The following is a 19,213-nucleotide window of genomic DNA, read 5'->3' as shown; positions in this document are numbered from 1 at the left end:
TCCCTATCCTGCAAATGGGCTCCTTATCTGTACCAAATTCTTCTGGAGTCTTGAAGGGCCTCTCTATGGGTACGTCTAGACTACATGCCTCTGGCGACAGAGGCATGTAGATTAGGCTACCCGACAGAGTAAAATGAAGCGGCGATTTAAATAATCGCCGCTTCATTTAAATTTACATGGCTGCCGCGTTCAGCCGACAAACAGCTGATCAGCTGTTTGTCGGCTCAGCGCGATAGTCTGGACGCTCCCCTGCCGACATCAAAGGGAGTTGTCGACAATCCAGGTATGCCTCCTGGGATGAGGCATACCTGGATTGTCGACAGCTCCCTTTGATGTCGGCAGGGGAGCGTCCAGACTATCGCGCTGAGCCGACAAACAGCTGATCAGCTGTTTGTCGGCTGAACGCGGCAGCCATGTAAATTTAAATGAAGCGGCGATTATTTAAATCGCCGCTTCATTTTACTCTGTCGGGTAGCCTAATTTACATGCCTCTGTCGCCAGAGGCATGTAGTCTAGACGTACCCTATATGAAAAAAATAGTCCAAAAAGATTCCATCCTTTGCTATACTGCACTGCAGTATTGAAGCCCTAGTGTAGGTATCTGAAGCATCTAGTCACATGCAAAGTAGGGATGTAAAGCAGTTTGAAAAAATATAACTACTAAAAATCCTAGTGATTACATGGTTAACCATTTTTGGAGACGGATGGTTTGGTGAGACTAGGGAGGGAAAGCTGGTAAGGGTGCCCCTATGGCTCCCAGAGGCCAGCTGCCAACCTGCGCTTAGGGCACTGCAATATAGGGCTTATACTGCCAAGCCCACAGCACAGGGCAGCAACTGGCTTGCAAAGAGCAGGGCCGACAGAGCCCACAGCACTCTGCTAGCCCCACTTCTGGGGCACTGTCCCTGCTTCCAGCAAGGAGCCAGCTGCCCTGTGCTGCAGACTCTGCAGTATAAAAATCTGCAGCAATGCTCTGCAGCCAAAGCCAGCAGCCCAAGCTTAAAGGCCAGCTCCCAGCGTGCACCAGCTCCTGGGGACCTGGCTGCGTTGTGGGAGTTTAACTGCAATGGAAATCTAGAAGATGATGCTTATCTGTTAACTGGTTAAATAGTTAAAACCCTTAGGCCATGTCTTTGGCTGCTGTGATTAATCTTCTGAAGTTCGATTTAGTAGGTCTAGTAAAGAAACTCACAGGACACCCTCTGGTGGCCAGTACTCCTACTCCCGTGAGGAGAAAGAAGCTAACTGGAGGCATTTGCTCTTATCAACCTCCTGCTGTGGTGACGGCAGGGAAGCTTGAATCAAGGTATGTCAGACTCCAGCTATGTAATTAATGTAGCTGGAGTTGCATATCTTGATTCGACCTTCTCCTTTAGTGTGGGCCTGCCATTACATCCCTAATGCAAAGCCAGTCTAATCAGCAGTCTCTGATGGGTAGGCTACCATCGTAAAGGCCTTGCCATCAGTAGGCAAATAAAAGTATATTAATTAATGACTACAGCATCACTGTAAATTTGACCATTTTTATATTCATGGAAGAGGTTTCTCTGTTGATATAGTTATATTCACCTCTCCAAGAAGTAGTGGCTTTGGCAATGGAAGAATGCTACTGAGTCATGTGAAAACTAGCGATGTCAACATGGAGTCAACTACATGATTAACCAATAAGCATAGACTATATCAGAGGCAGAAGCCTGTGCCCATGAGGAGCCAGCTTTTAAGCCAGCTCCCCACAAGCATCAGCTCCCACATAACTGCCTGAACCTCCCGCCCCACCTCCATGCAGCTGCCTCCTCTGATCCTGTGAAGCCGCCCGGCGCACACCCTCCTGAGCACTGCTGCCAGCAGCATGGGGGCAGGAGGCAAGGGAGGCTGCCATGGAGTAGCCTCTGTCCACAGTGGGTCCAGCTTGGATCCCCACCCCCCTGCAGACAGAGGTTGCTGTCACCTTGCACTGCTGTCTCTGTATCAGAGGCAGCAGTGCGGGCCACCAGGCAAGAACCGGTCTGCATGAGGAGCCATACTGTGTGCGGAACCAGCATGGACCAGCTCCCTCCTGCTCTCCCACACTGCTGCCTCTAATGCAGAGGCAGCAGCGTGGGAGTGGGGCCACAGCACACTGGCTGCCAGCCCCGCCTCTGGGGACTACTGAACAATTGTGCGACCGATAATATGTTGTGCAGTTACACAATTATTCAATTTCTTAGTACCTAACATCCCTACTGAAAACTACTACAAGTTGCCTTATTACTGGGATTTTAACTCCGGTTAGGTAACTAGTTAAGAACACACATTTTTTCCTAGGGAAAACACAGCCAAGTGTCAAGAGAAGGCATTTGGACTCAGAGAAGTGGTTTTCAACTTTTCACATGCAGACCCCTAAAACATTCCAAATGGACGTAAACACCCCTTTGGAAATCTTAAATATAGTCTGTGGACCCCAAGAGTCAGTGCACAACAGGCTGAAAATCACTGATCTAGAACAAAGATTAATAGTCAGTACCCCAAAAACAGAAAACCACTGGAGTGTACCATCAGAAAGCTGTTGTGATGAAAGATGACTGCAAGATGAAATGTTGGGAGAGGGCAAACAAAGATCTGATTGGATCTGAAAAAGGGTCTATGATGGCAAACTGGGGAGGCAGGCAATACCTGTGGCAATCACAAGTCATCATAAGACATTCCCTCCCCCGCCACACCCACATTTATGGCTTACCATCCCCAGAAACCAAAACACCAAGAATAGGAATGCTGCAAAATAAAGTAGGCCAAAAAGAACACACATGACTCCAGCCTGGATTTTCTGCATTTTTAAAATTACCAGAACTCCTGTTCGCAGTGGGACAGGAGTTCAGGCTAATTGTAATGCCATTAAAAAGAAAAAGGTGGGTGAGGAAAAAACTGGTTATCCCAGTAGCTTTGGCTGGTGGCAGAGACAAGGTGTTGAGCTCTACTTAGCTCTTTTTTTTTCTTTTCTCTTTTTAGGTCTGTGGTGCTCCAAAGCTTGTCTCTGAACCAGCCCCTGGGGGTGGAAATCACAGAGAATCCTTCGCCCACCTGGTCTCAGGGACCAACACAACTACAACAACCCTGGAAATTAACAAGAGAGTCACCCAGGTCTCAGCCCTTGCTCCCCTGCTGTCTCCCAGGAGAAGATGCAATTCCCGCTCTCCCCCCTGCCCTTGTGAAAGGATTACAGATGGGTTTTGTCCTCGCTCTCAGGCAGGGTACTCATCACGGTCCTTGCAGCCCCCGGGCTAGAGGATGGGGGCAAAATCAACCACCTACCCCCACTCCCTATAAAAGCCACTCGCTTTGGGGTGAGGAGGGAGGACTGGTCCCTCTGGCCGCCGCCAGCTGGAGGGAGAAGGGGCGGAGCCAGGCGATGGGGGAGCAGGGGGGGCCGGGGCAGATACCCTTGCTGGAAAGGAGGGGCTCCCGGAAAGCGGGGGAGGGGGCGCCGGGGCCCGAAGCAGGCCGGGAAGAGACAGAGGGGGTCCAGCTCCCTGAGGCCCCCGCTTCTGGGGGGGAGGGTCCCCATCCCGCCACTCACCGCACATGGTCCCGGCGCGCCGCAGCCCTTCTCCCCGGGAGCAGAAGCCGGCTGGCGCCGCGGCCCCGCTCTTATAGCGCGGCGAGCCCGGCTCCCGCCCCGCTCATTGGCTGGGCAGGCCGGGGGCTGGTCCCGGCTGCGGACACAGGACGGTCGGGCCGGGGGCGAGGGGAGCCGGGCGCTGGGGCGGGGGATGTCCGGGCGGGCGGAGCTTGCATGGCCCCTGGGGGGCTGGCGGCTGCGGCCGGGAGAGAACGGGCGCCCCCTGGCTCCGGTCCAACCAGGCAACACCCCGCCCCGGCTGGCGGCAGGAGCTGGCTGGAAAGGCGGAGGACTCCTGGGCTTTCGGGAGTTACCCAGAGCGGGGCCGCGCAAGGCGCTGGCTTGTCTAGCGCCCAGGGGGCTGGGACCTGAGCCCAGGGCCCGCCCGGCTTTGGGAGGGATGGGCCCGTTGCACCACCCGTGTTCACAGCCCACCCGCACACAGACAGACAGACAGACAGACGGACACTCTCTCTCTCCCTGGAGGATGGGGGGGGGGGGTGTCACACACACACACGTCCCTGGAGGATTGGGGGGGATGTCACACACACGTCCCTGGAGGATTGGGGGGGTCATACACACTCACGGCCCTGGAGGATTGGGGGGGATGTCACACACTCACTCAAGGCCCTGGAGGATTGGGGGGGATGTCACACACTCACTCAAGGCCCTGGAGGATTGGGGGGGATGTCACACACACGTCCCTGGAGGATTGGGGGGATGTCACACACACATCCCTGGAGGATGGGGGGGATGTCACACACACATCCCTGGAGGATGGGGGGATGTCACACACACATCCCTGGAGGATTGGGGGGGATGTCACACACATACTCACGACCCTGGAGGATTGGGGGGGATGTCACACACTCACTCACGGCCCTGGAGGAGGGGGGGGTCATACACACTCACGGCCCTGGAGGATTGGGGGGATGTCACACACATACTCACGTCCCTGGAGGATTGGGGGGGATGTCTCACACTCACTCACAGCCCTGGAGGATGGAGGGGGTCATACACTCACTCTCAAATCCCTGGAGGATTCGTGTGGGGAGGGGGGATATTTGATTAAAACAGGTACTATGGACACTTGGCTCTTTGCACACCAGCCAGCCAAGGGCTAGGGTGTTTATTCCATTTGCTGTCTTGGAACCACTGGAGAACTGTAAAAGAGAATCAAGGTTAAGCAATGAGGCAGCCCTCTCAGAAAATTTCCCAAAGGAGGCCACGTTCCTTTCACTTTCCTTTGCCGGACAGGTTTTGGCATCACTGTTCCACAGCCCAGCCCAGTGAACTCTGAGAGAACTCACTGGGGCATCCGGCCTCTTAAAACCCCAACTCAGGAATGCATTTAAAACAGGTGCTACCACCTCAAGCAGGGAGTTAAATTCCAGTGAGGTCAGTAGGAGTTGACACACACTTTTAAGAGTTTACCTGAATAAGGGCCAAAGTGGAGCACTACACGTTTTCTTTCTGTAGAAGAGAGATTTCCAAGGGCAGCAACATAGTAATTACATGAGTGGCCCCATGAAGATTACTTTTCTGGAAATAAATTAGGAACCAGGGCTCCAACATGGTTTCTTTCTATTGACCAGTATTACACTTCCTTTTGGTGGATTTGTGGACCACCAGAAAAAAAGACTGGCTTCTGAGAACCACTGAACTAAAATGATGGTGGTTGGTTTTGTGACAGATGATGTCCATAGCCCATATGTCATTCACAGTACAAAGCTAGAGTAGTTTAAGTGGCTGTCCAAATATGACTGAACATGAGATAGAGGCATTACCTGGCTTTTAATACAGTTTTGATCTCTTATCTTAAGAAAGAAGAACAGAAATGTGACTTTTCAGTTTTGCAGTGAATGCTCTGCCTTATATAATTGTACTGAGATGTGATCATTCACCAAAATATGATTGATGTACCTCTGAAACACCACATAAATCTCTCATGTGGATAGCCAAATGAGCAACACTCTTCATACATAGTAAGAGGATCTCACTCTTTGTCAACATATATTTATGCTGTCTAGCAGAATAAAAACAGGAACATAAGTGAGCTTTTAATATTAACATCCCCACTCGACCCAACATTTTCTATTGCAAAAGAACAAAACATTAGCAGGACCTAAAATTTGGGATCAGGAAGATTGTAGAGATTTTTCATAAGGGTTGGGCTGGCATCTCTTATTATATTCTAGTTCACCACTAGCAGCTTTGCAAAATCTTTCTAAATGGGACACTGCCAGTCTGAGGACAAAATTTAGGTTTTGAAAATATTTTTTAAACGTTGTGAAATTAAAAGAAAGGAAAGAAAAACAGTTTTTGGAGCATGTAACAACCTTGAACTGATCAATGAGGATCAGGAAATAAAACAGCATGGACAATGAAAATGGACTCAGAGAAATGCAATAAGTAAATATGTAATTAAATAAGTATGTATGTGATACTTGAGGGGAAGGAGACTTTATTTTCCCAAACCCAGTGAATTGTTAATCAGACAACTTGGGTTTTAAACCCACATGCCACTGACCTACTGCACATCCTTGGGCAACTTCACCTCTCCGTGCCTATTTTCCCTTCCCACCATGCCCTGTGAAGCTCTGATCACAGTTGGAGTCTTTAGGCCATATTGTAATATAAATAGCAATAATGTTGCTAGTAGAATGTTTCTATCTCTACCATAAACAGGCATCATAAGTTTGTCAAAAAAAGGATCACATCAAATTAGCTTCTTTTGATAGGTAACCAACTTGGAGGATAAATGGGCTGAATAAACAGTTTCATTTTAGCATGGCAGTCAATACAATTCCATAGGACGTTCCCAAGAGGAAACTGAAGAAATGAAAGTGAGCTGGAACTGTTATAAACTGGATGCACAGTGGCCATAGGTAACTGCTGGGGAGGGACACAAGGAGGGCATTGGAAACATGACTGCCTGTACTACCTCTAGCCCAGAGGAGGTCTTTTTCCAGGAAGGTGCAGGGCCCAGGACAACCCCTCTCCCCCACCTCAAGCCCCACCACTTCCCACCCCACCTGATCCCTGCTCCACCCCACTCAGTCTCTTCTCCCAAGCAGTGAAGCTCAGGGGACTGGCAGGGCACATGGTCCGACTCCGGCAGCAGGAGTTGCCCCCCACCCCAGCTCTCACCGGCAGCAGCATGAAGTGGGGCAACCCAGCCCAGCCCACTCCACTCCCCCAGCTCCCAACCACATCTCTCCACTTCCCACCCCCAGTGAGTGCGGGAGGATAGTTCCACCCCTTCCCTTAAGCCCCCTTCCCAGAAACACAGCTGGGAGTTGGGGAAGCAGGACAGGCTGGGGCGAGTAACTCAACTTTCCCTCACCGTGGCCAGTGAGTGCGGGGGTAGGTCCCTCCACTAAACCCCTGGACTGCCACAGGCCTCATGGGGCCCCCCAAAACATGGTTGCCAGAGTTCTGGCAGCTGCTGGCCCCTTGCCCCCTCCCACATGTCACTCCTGTCAGTAGCATTAACAACTGAAGTGGAGTAATTCATAAGTAAGTATTGTTGGGAAGAGGTCTGTCTGTCTGCCCTGTGTCTAATATTTGGCATTTTCTTCAGTAACTTGGAAGCCTGTACAAAGAATGCACTAGTCATACCTACAGTTAGGCCAGCTTGATTTGGCCACCTCAATTTTAAGGCGGTCCGATTAGATCATCATAATGGTCCCTTCTGATTTTAAATATTTATGAATGGTCTAAACCTGAGATACATTCTGCTATTCAGCATCTACTTTGAACTCAAGAAGCCAGGTCTTGCAATTCCGGGTGCTGCTCCAGATTCCACATTTAAAAAAACAACAACATTTAGGGACTTTCAGAAGACAGCAACAGAAGTGCGGCGGGGTCTATGTACAGATTCCTCTGCGCTGACAAGGAAGGGGCCAAAGAGGCACTGTGAGTGCAGCTACAGTCAGACCCAATCCTTCTGGCCCCGTTCATCAGGTATGGTAGGGAGGAGGCCTTCGAAAAGGAGGAAACGACAGTTAGCAAGCAGGGGAGAGATCACCCGGAGCAGGAAAGTGCTGAAGCAAGTCACACACCCAGCCAGGGATCTCCACCCAGACTATTTGGGAAGAGCAGTGAACTCACAAGGTAAGCCTGGTGGAGTGAGTCTGATTAAGCAGCCCAGCCAGAGACACATCTCAAAAACTACTGCATGCGGTTATGGGTCAAATCACAGGGGTCCTCTTGAGGTTTTCATCCAGTGTGCTGGTCACGCCACTGAGCCCACCTATCTGCCCTCTAGGGTGCCCCGCTAGCAGGGGCTGCTGGGCCAGAAGCTCTGGTATCTCCCAGCCAATCCACAAAGCTGGGATTACCCCCACCGCAGCAGAGCAACACAGACACTGAAACATCTCAGCTCTGGAAGGCTCTGCTATAAAGCCATTGACAGAACCCAGGAACACAGCCCCAAAGAGGACTAAAGCCCCAAATAAATACCTCTTACCCCCATATAAAAGTTTTACACAGAAAAGGCTTATAAATTCTCCCTCATCAATACAGGGGTGATATGCACCGTGTTTTCTCTCTCCCCTCCCCACCCCTCCGGTAACACTGGGCTTGATAATAAATAAAAGTATAAAGAGTAGGATTTAAGTGATTTGGAAATGAAAACAGATTAAAGTAAATTATTAAAACAAAATAAAACATGCCAGCTAATCCTAAAACCCTGCGGAACTTGTTACATGCAAATTCTCACCCTAGCAATTGTTCTAATCAACTGTTTCACGAGCTATGCAGTCTCCTCGCTTAGGCCCAATCCTTCCTCCTTTTCAATCTCAAACGTTTCCAGCAAGTGTCTTGGCTGTACGGGTCTACTGGCATCTGGCCACACCTACCTATGTTTGGTTTCCCCTCTTTATATCCCTTTTGCCCAAGGCAGGAATTCTTTGTGCTCAATTCAGATTTCTCACCTTGAGTGGAAAAGTACTAGATCCAAAATGAGTTCCAGCATCAGGTGATATGGTCACATGTCTTATTAGGACCAATCAGTTTATATGAAAAACAAAACCATTTACAGCTCATGAACTTGATCACCGAGGCATTTAGTTGCTAAAGTATCCATAATGATTTTTACTAGTATACCTGGACCATAAAACCAGTTCCCACTCAGTTTTTCTAACTTCACATACAAGAAAGATACATGCACAAAAATAGAATATATTCACAAGCTCTTGAATGGTAGGTTATATAGCCTATTTTTCATAAAGCATCTTTAAGTTATATATATTCAGAAGCCAATTTTCATAAAGCATGGGGGGGTGACTGACACACACACACACACCACTGTTGGCCTTTATCCCCTTTGAGGGGCCCCAGGAAGAAATTATTTTGAGGTTGTTCTGGGACATTTAACTTTCCTTCTGATCCCGTGCAGAGCAGATTTACAGCCTACAAAGGAAGGACCCCTTGCAAGAAGTAACTGAGGCCTGTCCACCTCATGCAAACAACTTGGTGTGGCCAGGGTCTCCCAACATCTTGGAGAAAAATATAAGGAGGCTTTTTTACAGAGTTTGTGAATTTAGGCTTATGAGTAGGGTTGCCAGGTGTCCGGTATTCACCCGGACAGTCCAGTATTTTTGCCCCCTGTCCGGTAAAAAAAATTCAGAAAATAACGGACACCTAAGATGTCCAGTATTTTCTGATTTTTTTCCCCGGCCAGGAGGTGAAAATGCTGGGCACCTGGCAACCCTATAAACACTCAGTGCCCGGCCTTCCCCTCCCACTCTGGCCCCCAACGCTCCAAGCCCCTACGCTTACCTGGTTCCGCAAGGCTACTGGCACAAAATGGCTGCCAGCAAAAAGACCAAGGGGAAGCAATGACTCCCCTGGGTCTTAGTGCTCAACTGCTCCCCAGTTCCTATCCCTGCACTCACTCTTAAAGGGGACATGCTGTTTTATTTTAATTATTTTTTTTTGGCCCAACAACTTTGGTCTCCCCTCCCCCTTTTTTTTCTTCGACAGAATTTTTTCCTGGTGTTTTTTTTGGGGGGGTGGGGGGCGGGTGTTCAGTATTTTTGTTTCAACCATCTGGCAACCCTACTTATGAAGGATTTTTACTCTAAAAGGAAAAAAAAGAAGATTGCAGAGAAGAGACACGGGGCAAATTCAGACCAGAGTTAAATGAGTACAATGCCATTGTAATTTACATCCCGTCTAAAGTTAACACAATAGTGAATAGGATTGGACAGAATAACAGTTGCCAGCCACCAAAATGAAACCAAATCTGAACTGGACTCTGAGGGTCAAGAAACTTTGCTGATTTCATTGCTTCAGGTCCTTGTACTCTCTGGTTCCAACTAGGACCAGAAATGGAAGAGCCGTCCCTGGATATCATGAAAAAAATCTGTTCTTGAAATATCTGTGGTCTGACCAGGAAAGCAGCCTTTGAGAAAAACCAAGATTTCTGACTCCATTTTGCAGATCGAAGAGATTTAGACATTGATCCATACAATTGGTTGTAATCCAGATAAACTTCCAACAGAGACTTGTCTGCAGGGTGACCAGATAGCAAGTGTGAAAAATCAGAACATGGTTTTGGGGAGCAATATAGGGGCCTATACTATATTAGACAAAGTCAGGAATAATGGGACTGTCCCTATAATATTGGGACATTCAGTCACTTTGCTTGTATGTCTCTTTTGTTAACTGTCCGCAAATACAAGAAAGGGTGCTCAAAAGAAGATAGAAACAAAACATTATCCTTGGTTAACAGGAGCCAACCAAATACTAATGGGCGTAAACTACAGAAGAGAACATTTAGGCTAAGTGTTAGGAAACATTTAGGAGGAGCCATTAAGCAACAGAACAAACTGCTAAGGGTGGTTTTATAATCACTTTGCTGATATTCAGGCTAGATGTGACATGCTTATCTGGGATCACTTAGAAAAAACCCTTTCATTAGCCTAAGATACAAGGGTGGATCAGATTACAAAATAGGGGTCCCTTCCAACTCAAATACTCCTGTGATTTTAGCTGGGTTATGAAGTAATAAAATTCTTGTTATTGACAGATTTGAGACTGTTAGTCATTTAGCCCCATAAATTATTTATACATATTTCCAAGAACTCTCACTCTCAGTAACCAGATTTGTCCTCATATGTGGCATATAGTCCAGTATTTCCTGATCGAATAACAATTCAGCTAACAATCACTGCCAGATTTAACTGACACGAAGCATCCTCATTTGTCATGCTCCACGCCCCTTGACATTCATGGGATCTGTACCATTGTACAGCAGTTCACGGGAAGGAAGGAACGATAGATTGGAAAAGAGGGTGAAAGTAGTGGGAAAATTAGGAGGAACTCAAAGCATCTTTTGCCTCAAAATGCAAACATTGCGAGGTCAAAATGGCCATTATATATTTATGAACCATATTAGTTAGCCCGGCCTTGATTCTAGCCTGTCTCTAGCCCCTATTCTTCAACTCATTCCTTCCATCAAAAAGATAAAGGTGTCTAAGAGGGTATGTCTACACTACAGCACTAATTCGAACTAACTTAGTTCGAATTAGTTAATTCGAACTAAGCTAATTCGAATTAGCGCATCTAGACTTAAAAACTAGTTCGAATTAGCGTTTTGCTAATTCGAACTAACATGTCCACATTGAGTGGACCCTGAACCGGGGTTAAGGATGGCCGGAAGCAGTGCCGGCAGGGCATCAGCTCAGGACTTAGAGCGTGGAGCTGCTGCCTCAGGCTAGCCGAGGGCTGTGCTTAAAGGGACCCGACCCCCACCCCAGACAGACAGTTCTCAGGGGTTCCCCGCTTGCAAAGCAGTCCTGGCTTGGAGTGCCCTGAGTGCCCACACTCAGCACATCACAGCACTCGGCCATCAGCCCGGCTGCACTTGCCGCAGGCTTCCATCTGGGGGGGGGGTCAATCAAGGTGCTTCAGGAGAGCTTCCACCCCGAGGAGCCCGAAGAGCCAGCCCAGTCCTCCTCATCAGGGGCTCGAACCCCATTCCTCCCTCACCTCCTTCCACTTACCCTCCCTAGCCCCCCTTCCTGATGTACAAAATAAAGGACACGTGTGTTCAAAAATAGAAACTCTCTTTATTGAACAAAACTCGGGGAGACTGGGAAAAGGAGGTGGGAGAGGGGAAGAGAGAGGGTGGGAGAGGGAAGGGAACTAAAATGATCAGGGGTTTGGAACAGGTCCCATATGAAGAGAGGCTAAAGAGACTGGGACTTTTCAGCTTAGAAAAGAGGAGACTGAGGGGGGATACGATAGAGGTCTATAAAAGCACGAGTGGTGTGGAGAGGGTGCATAAAGAAAAGTTCTTCATTAGTTCCCATAATATAAGGACTAGAGGACACCAAAGGAAATGAATGGGTAGCAGGCTACAAACTAGTAACAGAAAGTTGTTCTTCACAAAGCAAATAGTCAACCTGTGGAACTCCTTGCTGCAGGAGGCTGTGAAGGCTACAACTAGAACAGAGTTTAAAGAGAAGTGAGATAAATTCATGGAGGTTGGGTCCATGGAGTGGTATTAGCCAGGGGGTAGAAATGGTGTCCCTGGCCTCTGTTTGTGGAAGGCTGGAGATGGATGGTACGAGACAAATGGCTTGGTCATTGTCTTCGGTCCATCCCCTCCAGGGTACCTAGTGTTGGCCGCTGTCGGCAGACAGGCTACTGGGCTACTGGGCTAGATGGACCTTTGGTCTGACCCAGTACGGCCATTCTAAGCTCAGGGCTCAGGGTCGGGGGTCTCACTGGACCACCTTGATTTTCATGCAAACCTGCTCCTGGGTGGCCAGGCTGGCAGCTCTCCTGCCCTAGCCGACCACTTTCCTGTGCCTAGTGCGAAGGTCATGGATGAGGTCTACGACGTCCGCACTAGACCAGGCGGGCGCCCGCCTCTTGTGCCCCGGGCAGGCTCCCGGGAGCCGCCAGCCTGGTCCCGGGAAGATGCGGAGGGCTGGGTGACAGTGGGTGGCTGTTTCGTGCCATGCCAGGTGCAGGGTCTGCTGGCTGGGTGCTGGCAGGCTTGCACCTGGCACAGGCACCGTAGCCAGCCCGTGCCCCTTTAAGGGCTCCGGGGCCGGGAGGGGGGCAGAAGAGTTTCCCTGGTGGTGCCCAGAGTGGCCACCAGGGAAAGCTGGGAAGGTCTAGCCTCCCACTAGTTCGAATTAAGTGGCTACACAGCCCTTAATTCGAACTACTTAATTCGAACTAGGCGTTAGTCCTCGTAGAATGAGGTTTACCTAGTTCGAATTAAGCGCTCCGCTAGTTCGAATTAAGTTCTAACTAGTGGTTTGCATGTGTAGCGCCTAGCAAAGTTAATTCGAACTAACGTCTGTTAGTTCAAATTAACTTTGTAGTGTAGACATACCCATACATATTAATATTGTTAAGGCCCATTGTCAACCATGTGGGGAGAGTCTCCCTAAGAGGTAGAGCCCGAAGTATCATTGGGATCATCTTAGCTAAAGTCAGAAGCCAAGCACCAAATCAGAGTCATACCACAGGTCAAGCTGGAGTCAATAACTACAAGACAAGGCAGTAGGTACCAAAACCTGGTCAGCAACAGGTCTAAGCAATTAATGAACAGGAAGCTTTATGCCAAGAGATGACCAATCATGTGTCTGCTGCTAAACAGCTGACCTTCCTACGGTGTAGCCCTGTTTGCTCGGTATCAAGGAGTTTCCTGTTTGGCCTTGAGGCATGGGGGACACAGCAGGTGAGGGTCTTACTTAGTGAGGTTGGGTGTGAGACCTGTGGCACTACCAAATATATGCAAATGAATGTGAGTGCTCACAAAGCTCATTGGAGGAAAAAAAAACCCTCAGATGTTTCCTGCTTAAGTCTTTGAAGACACGTGTGCTCAAAATCAAAGGTTGCAATTTTGAGATACTTCGTCTAAAGTTCTGATTCTAATTTCATTTTCAGCAGGTGTAAATCTGGAATCAGCCCGGTGAGGTCAATGACATTACACTGATGCAAAACCAATGTAAGTAGGATGTTCTCTGGAACTTGCTCCCAGCTGCTAGTGGAAAGAAGGAAGGGCACCCGGCTTCTGAATAGCTAACTCAAGCTTGATTTCCATTGACTTCATTGCAAGTTATGCCTGAGGAAGCAGTTTGGATTGGCCCCAACATTATCACCTAGCACTATACTGGAGTTCTGCAGAAAATTAGAAGCTAACTTAGAACTCTGAACAGAAAAACCTTCCTCGGGTTCTGGATGCACTGGAGCAACAAATTTAAAGAAGGAAAAGTATTTATGTGGCTGGAGTTTCTCTTGGGCCAATATTGTATGTGTTAAATGGACTTGTTTGAGGGAATAATGTGTATTTAATGATACATAATGCCTTTTTTATATGTGTAATTTCAGAACCAATAATAATTTACAAGGAAAAGTTAGCCAGCATTCATCACTCCTTCCTTAAACAGCTGTCCTTGAAAAACTAAAGGTGTGTGTTATGAAAAAGAGCATGGTATTAAGTCTGTTTTCATAATGGATATGTCTGGTAACAAGAATTTAGTAACTAGATTTTTAATCAATGGCAGCTTTATAACAGAAGTTTCATAATGAGAATTCCATGCACTCTGCTATAATGGGGGGAGGGGGAGTCAACTTGCCAGCCTAGATGTTAGTTTTAGTATTTTTTCAAACACTGTAAAATTTAAGTTATCACTGGACGCACACACATACTCTTTGGATCTAATTTCTATGGAGCAGCATAAGATACTACACTGAGCTTTTAACACCCAGCCTTAGTAACAGCAAGCTGCAAACCAATTAGTGGGGAAGGCCAAACAAAAGAATACAATGGCTGAAACATGTAGGAAGTTTGCCAGAGTTGAGAGGAATATGGTAGAATATCTGTTATTTTGATTGAATTTTCTCAGCTCTCTATGTGGTCCTTCAGGGTTAGGGTGTATTGACATAGCATGAAAGTTTGTAATTCTGGTTATATATGCTCTGGGGATAGAGTCCCCAGAATTGTCTGTTGAGTATATTTTAGGAGTATTGAATTCATAGGAAAATAAATAAAAGACAGAGGAGCCTCCAGCCCATCTACTTATTAGAAGGAAGGTGACAAGTTGAGAAATAAAGTAAATGCCAAGGAAAGAAAGCTTGAACTTTTTCCTCCCCTACCACATTCTCTCCTTCCTCAGACTAGATAATTTAGTTGCATAGGCTTACAGGACTTTACCAGCAAAGAAAGAGTCACTTGGAAAAATTAATTGTTGGACAAGTATAAAGATGTCTTGCTTAATTCCTACAAGGAAGGTAACTGCACCCAACCAGACACTCACACCATGGGACAGGTCACAGCATCACCTGACTTATGCATGGACGGGCATCTTGAAACTTCTTCCCAGGTTCCATAGCAGCCCCGTTGGCAGAGGTCACATGGGAAATGTACAAAGCCAGCACATTGCAAACTGCACTGGCTGACTCACTCGAGGCTGCCAGACAAAGTGAAGTGAAGCCTATGTACTGCTACACCCTACTTTTCTAGAGCAGCCAGGCAGCAGATCTCACCTGTTATTTTAGAAAGTCTCATTCCGTTCCAGTTCCGTGCCATTCTTGCACCAGTTGGCTTTATCCACACAAGCATCTGAATGTCTTTGAACTGGACTTTGAAATCAACACTTGTGAGGCTAGAAAACATAGTTCTGGAAATAGTAGGCTGGACATTTTTCTGGCAAGCACTGTCCAGTTTCTATTTCAAAGCTGTTGTTCTTTAAAAAGCAGCATTTTTAGGAGCAAAGCTCTGGCCTCACAGAAGCTACATCTATGGGTTTTTCTTGTAGTTATTGCTCATAAATTTTGAGTGGCCTTCAATAACCAGTCGCAACCTGTTCCATCTTATAATATACATGGACATATGATTGCACCATTGTCTCCCCTTCTCCTTCAAGGCCATGATGACATGTTCCAAATTTAAAGAGAATCAGACTGTAGCAGGGTGGTCAGACTGTAGCAGGGTGGTCACCCTGCTCCAGGTGGAACAAAGGTTAAACCCAGACACAGAGAGGGCTGAGACTATGGGGAGCAAGCAGCTGAGGCAAATTGCAGCCCATTGGAGCCCAGCTGGGGTTGTATAAATAGTGGCTTCTATAAATAGGGAGGGGGAGAACAGCACACACTTCCTCTAGAGCAAGAAGGATGTGGGTGACAGAGGGTTCCTGAAACAGAGCAGTGCTGGGGAAAGGCAGGCAGAGCTGGGGACCCCACTCCCAGACTGCAGGGCCTGAGGGAACTAGAGCTGTAGGGAAGCAACCAGGGTAGCAGAAGGTGCTCTGATGCTGAAGAGCTAATTCCTGAGGAGACCAACAGGTAGTAAGTCACAACATGTTACGCAGCCTAAGAACAGAGTAGTTGTCCTTGAAGTCAGTACATTCTACATTGTGGCTTTTGTGCCATGATTTTTGTAAAACAGACTAGAAACAAAATCCCTCACTCAGACATGCCTCCAAAAAGCCACAAGTGATCCAAGAACTCAGCTCAATCAATACCTGAAAGCTGCCACAGGAAATATTAGATGCCTAAAGATGTTACTGGACAGTCTGCTTATATTGACCGGCACAAAGGGTGATTAAAACCCCACAGTTGGCTTGTCAGTTGACTTGGCTCACAGCGCTGTGGCTAAAAGGCTGTTTGATTGAGTGTAGATGGCTAGGTTCAAGCTGTTCTGAGACCCTCTTAGGCTCTTAGGGCATGTCTACACTACCCTCCTTGTTCGAGCTAGGAGGGTAATGTAGGCATACCGCACTTGCAAATGAAGCCTGGGATTTGAATTTCCTGGGCCTCATTTGCATAAGCGGGGAGCCGCCATTTTTAAAACCCCGCTGGTTCGAACCCCGTGCAGCGCGGCTTGAACTAGGTAGTTCGGACTAGGCTTCCTATTCCGAACTACCGGTACACCTCGTGGACCAAGCCAGAATGTCTACACCAAAGATACTCAGGCTGCAAGTAGCTCTTTAATGTGTCTTCTCCAACTCTCCATAGCACATGGCACTAAAACACTGTGGCTGTGTCTAGACTGGCCAGTTTTTCTGGAAAATCAGCCGCTTTTCCGGAAAAACTTGCCAGCTGTCTACACTGGCTGCTTGAATTTCCGCAAAAGCACTGACTTCCTACTGTAAGAAATCAGTGCTTTTTGAAGAAATACTATTCTGCTCCCGTTCAGGCAAAAGTCCCTTTTGCGCAAAGCTTTTGCGCAAAAGGGCCAGTGTAGACAGCTCAGATTTGTTTTCCGCAAAAAAGCCCCGATCGCGAAAATGGCGATTGGGGCTTTTTTGCGGAAAAGCGCGTCTAGATTGGCATGGACGCTTTTCCGCAAAAAGTGTTTTTGCGGAAAAGCATCCGTGCCAATCTAGATGCTCTGTTCCGAAAATGTTTTTAACTGAAAACTTTTCCGTTAAAAGCATTTCCGGAAAATCATGCCAGTCTAGAAGTAGCCTGTGTGTTTGGTTAATAACAGATTTAATTATTAACCTGAATTTATTATGTTATTAGCCATTTGTAGTTGATATAATAATATTTGGTTAGTTATTTTGCTGTGAGAACAATATATAAAAATAGTAAAACACACAGAAATGAAACAGTGAATTCACATTACAGAGGCTCTGAGTACTGTTGATTGCTAATTTGGCTCCTGGACCAATGAGGTCTGAGTTTCACTGGTCTACAACCACTGGTGAACAGCCCCTTAGCCTGAGCCCCTGAACTTGTCAGCTGGCACGGACCAACTCTGGTTTCTTATTTCAGGATAGACATATGTCAAATGTCTCATCATGTAACAATACGGTTGGTGCCGATGACACCGTGTGGAGACTGGAGTCCCCCAGATGGACCTGATCCTGACTGGCCTTCAAGACAAGTTCATCTGTCTCATTGGGAGTGGTGTACTCTGTATGTCTGGTGTCTGTATTCTGTTTTGATACTTAATAAATAGAGATTAAGTATGATATTACTGTGTAAAAGACCCTGCAAACCTGCAGTGTGTAAGGTTACGCCTAAGTCTGCAGAAAGGTAAGGGTTAGTGCCTACATTGGAGAGGTTATGCCTGAACTCTAGGAATGGATGAGGGTGGGTGCCTATATTGAGAGGGTTACCTAAATCAATACTTCTGTGGTCAATCTTCTGGAGTTTGATTTAGCTGGTCTAGTAAAGACCTGTTAATTGAACTCAGAAGTTGCTCCTGGTAGCATAGGTACTCTTGCTCCTCACGAGAAGTAAAGGAAGCTGACTGGAGCATTTGCTACCATCGATCCTCTGTGGAGATAGCTGGAGTCAACATACCTTAATCTGAGTTTCTGGACTATGTAATTAATGTAGCTGAAGTTGTGAATCTTAATTCAACCTTCCCCCGGAGTGTAGCTAGCTCAGTGATAGAATTCTTCTGTCAACCAAGTTGTATCTACAGAGGCCTAACTACATAGCTCAGGGCTCACCATTTTTTTTATAGTCCTGAGGAAAGTAGGTAGGTCAATCTAATTTAAGTGTGTAGCCTAGGCCTTGAGTATACGAAGGATTCTCTTTCTCACTAATGGACCCTTTATCCAACCTGAAATAGACAGCTGACAATCAGGGCATGATCCAGGGCCCACTGAAGTCGATGGATGTCTTTCCATTGATTTCAATGTGATTGGGATTAGGCCCTAACCCATCGTAACAGGAGGTTACCAGTGTTCCCTTTAAGGTGTGGGACAGCACAGCTTCACAGGTGATTAATCAGCCCCAGGGCTCCATGCACAGAGCGGACTGACTGGGTGGGGCTGATTAATAGCTTATGAAGCTGTGCTGCAGAGTAGTGTAAAGCAGCCATGGCCAATCCGCGGCTTGTGAGCCACATGTGGCTCTTACCCCCCCCCCATAAAGTGCGGCTCACCAGTGGCTCGCAAAGGTGCCCGTGCGCCCCTAGAAATGGCCCCTGGTTCTCTGACCTCACTGGGTGCTGGGGACCCATCCGGCGCGATGAAGTGCTGGCCAACAGGAGCCTGATATGGCCAAAAAGCCAAACGCGGCTGGGTTTTTTTTTTCTCGACAACATTTCCTCCCCAGCTCTTTGTGCTATATGCAAAACTATTTTGGCTCTTGGCCTGTAATGGGTTGGCCACCCATTGCTTAGAGACAACACTGACGGTTACCTACAGCTGCCCAATCCTACCGCAGGTGTTTTAATATGGTTGTTTCGGTGCAAGAAAAATCTGTCCACTGCTACTAAGTGTAATGATCCTCTAGAATACATGTTTCAGTCAAGAGTCCTTGTCCTCATACTCCCACCTAAGTCTCGCCTGCACCATTATCAGATGCTATTTCTGTCAAATATTTACTTGGCTTGCTCTTAGGGTTTAGCATTTGATATGTGTCAACTGTACCATCTGCTGCCATTTCTTTAAGTTTTGTTTTCCCTACAACAGCTTGTGATCTTGTTCTTTTATCAGCTCATTCAGCAGAGAAGGGAAAACGAACCACTGATGTTATTTATTTAATAGAACCATTAGTTTTCTTTTCTCAAACTTACTGGCAACCGAGAAAATCTGTATATGAGTTCCAGTCACACCTGAGAACTGAGGTGCCACCTTGGGTTTTCAGAACTGTCCTTCTGAAAATCCAAAAGCAACAATTTAGCTT

At 47.3% G+C, this 19,213-nt stretch overlaps 1 protein-coding gene and 1 long non-coding RNA gene across 8 annotated transcripts in view; one reads left to right on the top strand and one right to left on the bottom strand.

Moving 5' to 3' along the window:
• The window catches only part of LOC142818741 (uncharacterized), a 48,650-nt gene extending 35,013 nt beyond the window's left edge, over positions 1-13,637 (top strand). For 2 of the 5 annotated variants that reach the window (XR_016346944.1, XR_016346945.1), the window contains one exon: positions 2,986-3,273. This is a non-coding gene — a long non-coding RNA (uncharacterized LOC142818741). Of the gene's footprint in view, positions 1-2,985; positions 3,277-13,513 lie in introns of those variants that run through there. The other 3 variants (XR_012896383.2, XR_012896384.2, XR_012896385.2) reach the window with 3 other exon arrangements.
• GFPT2 (glutamine--fructose-6-phosphate transaminase 2) overlaps positions 1-19,213 on the bottom strand; it is a 143,981-nt gene that overhangs the window by 25,964 nt on the left and 98,804 nt on the right. Inside the window, exon 1 of one of the 3 annotated variants that reach the window (XM_075900488.2) lies at positions 3,554-3,741. The exons of the other annotated variants lie outside the window; for them this stretch is intronic. Coding sequence (XP_075756603.1) covers positions 3,554-3,560 — 7 coding nt within the window. The 5' untranslated portion in view covers positions 3,561-3,741. Of the gene's footprint in view, positions 1-3,553; positions 3,742-19,213 lie in introns of those variants that run through there. 3 annotated transcript variants of the gene reach the window in all.

Source organism: Pelodiscus sinensis, chromosome 16 (genome assembly GCF_052426305.1).
Source record: "Pelodiscus sinensis isolate ZL-2025 chromosome 16, ASM5242630v1, whole genome shotgun sequence".
Lineage (NCBI taxonomy): Eukaryota > Metazoa > Chordata > Testudines > Trionychidae > Pelodiscus > Pelodiscus sinensis.
This window is presented reverse-complemented; position numbering and strand designations above follow the sequence as displayed.